The sequence below is a fragment of the Beta vulgaris genome, chromosome 9 (assembly GCF_026745355.1).
Source record: "Beta vulgaris subsp. vulgaris cultivar EL10 chromosome 9, EL10.2, whole genome shotgun sequence".
NCBI classification, from domain to species: Eukaryota; Viridiplantae; Streptophyta; class Magnoliopsida; order Caryophyllales; family Amaranthaceae; genus Beta; species Beta vulgaris.
The window spans coordinates 30,899,692-30,905,087 of NC_079210.1; the positions used below are offsets into that span (position 1 = coordinate 30,899,692).

General features: G+C 31.7%; 1 protein-coding gene across 1 annotated transcript; it reads right to left on the reverse strand.

The window, feature by feature from the left end:
- Positions 1 to 311: 311 nt before the first annotated feature.
- LOC130590007 (uncharacterized) lies at positions 312 to 3,686 on the reverse strand. The gene is made up of 3 exons (XM_057391856.1): positions 2,747 to 3,686; positions 1,826 to 2,153; positions 312 to 1,477 (listed from the first exon to the last, which is right to left on the reverse strand). The coding sequence occupies exons 1-3, from the start codon at positions 3,572 to 3,574 to the stop codon at positions 1,194 to 1,196; spliced, it is 1,440 nt and encodes a 479-aa protein (XP_057247839.1). The 5' UTR covers positions 3,575 to 3,686; the 3' UTR covers positions 312 to 1,193.
- Between the last annotated feature and the right edge of the window lie 1,710 nt (positions 3,687 to 5,396).

Below are 5,396 nucleotides of genomic sequence, written 5' to 3' on the forward strand. Positions count from 1 at the left end.
AAGAAACATACACTAACTGAAACAGAAAAATAAACAAATTAAAACAGAAACTAAAACTATACTTACTCGAGGATATTTTACATTTACTGGAGTGATGATTGGAATTGAACTTCCAACACCCTCACCACTCTCTGCACTTCTGCAAGATCCTCAACAACAGGACTAGGAGTTAATAGTTGGAATGAAGGGCCATCGAAATCAGCAATGTTTTTCCTTTTAGCAGAAGAATCAACTCTCCAAGACTTTCTGCTATATACATTCTCAACAGCTTCAACAACAGGAAGGAGGAGGAGGAGTTGGAGTACAAGATCAACAAGATCAATACCAGCAGCGGTGCGAGTAGGGACGTGTGTAGAAATCTTACACTTATCCTTATCCTTAGCCCCTTTAACTTGATCATCATCAGCATTCCTCCTCTTTGTATCATCTTCTTTTGCTTGTTCTTTCTCAACATCTTAATTCAAAAACAAAAAATAATAAAAAATAAATATAAAAAGTTCCATTTGATATTTATATGATATTCAGTTGGTATTAATACTATTTCAGTTAGAGTATCAAAGTTTTCAGTTGGTCTGAATATTCTTTCAGTTTGACTTGCATTGTTTATTGTTCAGGTAGTCTTTATAGTGCTTCAGTTAGACTTGTTTATTTTTTCAGCTAGTCTTTATAATACTTCAGTTAGCCCTATTTATTTTTCAGTTCGTTTTCATATTGTTACAAACTAAAACAGTATTTCAGTTGCTATTTATAAGATATTATTTCCTTTAGAGCATCACATTTTTCAGTTGGTCTTTGAATTCTTTCAATTAGGTAAAAAAAAGAAACTTACTTCCTCCTTTCTCTCCATCTGCATGAACCCCAGCATCCAACTCTTTATTTCCTCCTTCTCTTTATCTCCTTGAAGACCACCATCATCATCAGCATTGCCAGTCTTCTTTATCATCTTCCTTTGGTTCTTTCTCATTATCTTCATTCAAAAACAAAAACAATAAAAAAAAAAATACACAATAACTGAAAAACACAAAATAAAAATGAATAAATTCATTGACAAACTAAAACAATTTTTCCACCAGATTAAATAAAAACAAATACCAAAAGTTTCATTTGGTATTTATATGATATTCAGCTAGTATTAATATTATTTCAGTTAGAATATCAGACTTTTCAGTTGGTCTTTTTATTCTTTCAGTTAGCTATTTAACTTTTTCATTTAAGCAAACTGAAACAATACAATAAGAAGAACTTACTTCCACCTTCCTCTCCATCTCCATGAAACCAGCATCCTTATCTCCTCCTTTGTCTTCATCTCCTTGAAGACCAGGATCACCATTATCATCAGCATCATCATCCTTTGTCTCATTATAATTCTGGTGATCCTTATCATCACCATCATCATCATCATCATCATCATCATCTTTATGCTGATCATCATCAGCATTCCTCTTCTTCTCATCCTCCTCTCCTTCTTTTTCATCATCTTCATTCAAAACATAAAAAAACAACTAAATACACATAAACTGAAACAATGTTTCCAACAGATGAAAAAAAAAAATAAACTGAAAACATCCAGCAATCAAATGAAAACTTAAGTGAAGTGAAAAAATTCATTTAGTATTCATCTCATTTTCAGCTGGTGTTCATATTATTTCAGTTAGACTGTCAAAGTTTTCAGTTGGTCTTTTTATTCTTTCAGTTAGAGTCTCAAAGTTAGCTATTTCACTTCTTCAGTTAAACATTTCTTTCAGTTAGAGTCTAAAATTTTTATTCCAACCAGATTACAAAACTACAACAACAAAATGAAAATAATATAATGAAAGGAACTTACTTCCTTCTTTCTCTTCAACTCCATGAACACCAGAATCCAAATCAGGAACATTTTCATTTCTTCCAAACTCCAATTCAACAGGCCGCTTCACCAATAGTGAAATTGTAGGATCAACTTTGTTTGCACTGTCTTTCGCTTCCAAATGACGCTTGCATATGTCGTCAATTTGACTCAGAAAATCTGGGTTAAATACTTCACTATCATCCAGAGAAATACTGTCTTGAGACAGCTTCTCGCCTTCCTCCCGAATATTCTGGGCAATCTCCAAATTCACTTGACAGAATGCAAGCGCATTCCTCTTCAACTTGTGCATGTTCTTCACATATTCCTTCAATTAAAAGAGCAAAATAAAATAAACAAACAAATCAATATGATGATGACACAGAAACAACATAAACAAAAATATAAGGACCATCTGAAAGAATCAAACTATCAAATGAAAACTTAAATGAAATAAAAATAAACTTATTTAGTTTTCAGTTACACTAATTTAGTTTCCAGATAGACTTATTTAGTTTTCAGTTAGACTTATTTAGTTTTCAGTTAGACTTATGTACTCTTCAGTTAGACTTATGTACTCTTCAGTTAGACTTTTTAGTTTTCAGTTAGACTTATGTACTCTTCAGTTAGACTTCTTTAATTTTCAGTTAGACTTATTTAGTTTTCAGCTAGACTTATTTACTTCTAAGTTAGACTTATTTACTTTTCAGTTAGACTAATATAATTTTCAGTTAGACTTATTTACTCTTCAGTTACATAGTTTCAGTTAGACTTCTTTATTTCTAAGTTACACTTCTTTACTTTTCAGTTAGACTTATTTGCTCTTCAGCTAGAACTGACATTATTTCAGTTAGAGGTTAACAGTCTTCACTTAGAGTTCAAGAGTAAAAAAAATAAAAACATAAGATAAATGAAACTCACAGGAACATCAAGAGCATCTATTTCCTCATCAGTCATCAAACTATGAGGAAGATCCATAATAAGCTGCCTAGTTGAAGGTGATGGACCCTCAACCACCTTAATTATAGGAGAACCAGACTTCCTACTAGCAACACTAACACTGGGAGTTTTAAACTCAACCTTCTGTTTTTCACGCTTCACCGGCAGAATAAAATCCATGTTGATCTCAAACTGCTTCACAACATCACTCAAATCCTTCTCTTCCTGCCAATAACTGATAAATGGCTTACTGACATTTGAATAATCCAGATTACGACACTTGAAGTTGTGAATAACAGCAAGAGTCAAAGCGCTAACGCATCCCCGAAGCTTGAATGATACTTTCTTCTGTCCAAGCTCATTCTTCTTCATCATAATAGACTGATGACAGTCCAAAACAGCAGCACAAAGACTTCTCAATATATATCCACACCAGTCATAACTTGAAATTGTAGATGCATCTTCTAAACTCTTGGCACATTTCAGCACAGGCCCTAAATCAGCTATAGGACATAGAAGCTTGGACAACGAAAAGATAACAAATAACTTCTTGAAATCATCCCCGGATTGATATTTCTTAAACAAATCATCCCAATTTTTTCTACCAATATATACCTTCTTGGGATCAGAAATACCAAGAAACCTATGCCAATCCTTCCTGGCACTTCCAGCCTCTATCTGACTACCTTTCCTCCTAAAGGCGTCATCATCTATAACCTCTACTGGTCTATCTGACACAGGTAACCCCAAAACATCACTAATGGTAAACTTATTAAAAATCAGTTTACCATTCTTTGTTGAAAACATCATTCCAGATGCATTGTAATTCAACAACACCTCCAAATTCAGATTAGGACAAAACTTCTTTATCCTAATATCTAAGAGACTCCCAAACCCAATATCCCTAATGTCTCTTTTTTGCTCATCACTAAATTACTAACCACTTCATTTAAATGGGAATAGTCTGACAATACTTGTAGACTAATTGACTTTATTTCTTGCTCAGTGAAATTCCTAACAAAAGTGAACAAAAATAACTTTAAACATAAAAAAAAAAACACAATCATATAATATAAAAGGAGAATAATGAAAAAAACATACGATCTATCAAATGTGTCTTTCTGTTGATCGGGATTAGATCTTGAAAATGAAAACTTGATTGGTGATAAATCAGATTTGCCTTTCTTCTTAGACAATGATTTATCACATCTGAAAGAAAGAAAGTTTAATCAAACAATAAAACTAACTGAAACAAAAAACAGCATCAACTGAAAAAATACAAAGATCAACTGAAAGAATACAAAGTTCAACTGAAAGAATACCAACATCAACTAAAAGCAGACCACCATCAACTGAAAGAATAGCCTTGATTATTTTTAAGGTAGTCTATATAGTGCTTCAGTTAGACTTCTTTGTGTTTCAGGTAGTCTATATAGTGCTTCAGTTAGACTTGTTTGCATTTCAGCTTATATTAATTGTGCTTCAGTTAGACTAGTTTATTTTTCAGTTAGTCTTTATAGTCCTTCAAAGTAACTTCTTTGTTTTTCAGCTAGTATTTGTTGTGCTTCAGGTAGCCTTGTTTATTTTTCAGCTAGTCTACATAGTGCTTCAGTTAAACTTGTTTATTTTTCAGCTAGTCTATATAGTGCTTCATTAGACTTGTTTGTTTTTTCAGATAGTCTATATAGTGCTTCAGTTAGACTTGTTTGTTTCTCAGCTAGTCTCCACAGTCCTTCAAAGTAACTTCTTTATTGTGCTTCACTTAAACTTGTTTGTTTATCAGCTAGTCCTTATTATTTCATTTAGTATAATTATTCTTTCATTTCATTCTATTCCAATTACACTTAAAATTTTCATTGAAAATTTACATTGCTTCAGTTAGACTTGTTTCTTTTATCAGCTAGTCTATATAGTGCTTCAGTTAAACATGTTTGTTTTTCAGCTAGTCAATATAGTGCTTCAGATAGACTTGTTCGTTTTTCAGCTAGTATATAAAGTGCTTCAGATAGACTTGTTCGTTTTTCAGCTAGTCTCTATAGTGCTTCAGATAGACTTGTTTGTTTTTCAGATAGACTTCTCCGTTTGTCAGCTAGTCTATATAGTGCTTCAGATAGACTTATTTAGTTTTCAGTTAGACTTATTTAGTTGTCAGCTAGACTTCTTTATTTTTCAGTTGGTCTTCTTACTACTTCATTTAGTATAATGACTCTTTATTTCATTGTTTTCCAATTAGACTAAAAATATTCAGATACAATTTACATTGTTTCAGTTACACTACTTCATTTTTCAGTTACACTACTTCATTTTTCAGTTACATCTTTATTTTTTTTAAAAAAGTAAAGAAAAACAAATGAAAAACACCAAAAGAAAAGTAGAAATGTCTAAATGAAACAAAACAAAATCAACTGAAAGAATATAAGAAGCAACTGAAACAATACTAGAATCAACTGAAACAATACAAGAATCAACTAAAGGAATATAAATATCAACTGAAAGAATACAAGTAGCAACTGAAAGAATACTATAATCAACTGAAAGAATATAAATATCAACTGAAAAACAACAACAACTGAAAACATGTGTATAAAACAACAAAAACTGAAACACAAACCCTAAAAACATGAAATAAATA

Excerpts from the sequence above, each read along its gene's own strand:
- LOC130590007 (XM_057391856.1), bottom strand. The coding sequence starts at position 3,574 with ATGATGTTTTCAACAAAGAATGGTAAACTGATTTTTAATAAGTTTACC. Across the intron at positions 2,154-2,746 it reads TAGATGCTCTTGATGTTCCT|GAATATGTGAAGAACATGCA; the intron begins GTGAGTTTCATT and ends TTTTAATTGAAG. Across the intron at positions 1,478-1,825 it reads AGTTGAAGAGAAAGAAGGAA|ATGATGAAAAAGAAGGAGAG; the intron begins GTAAGTTCCTTT and ends TTTTGAATGAAG.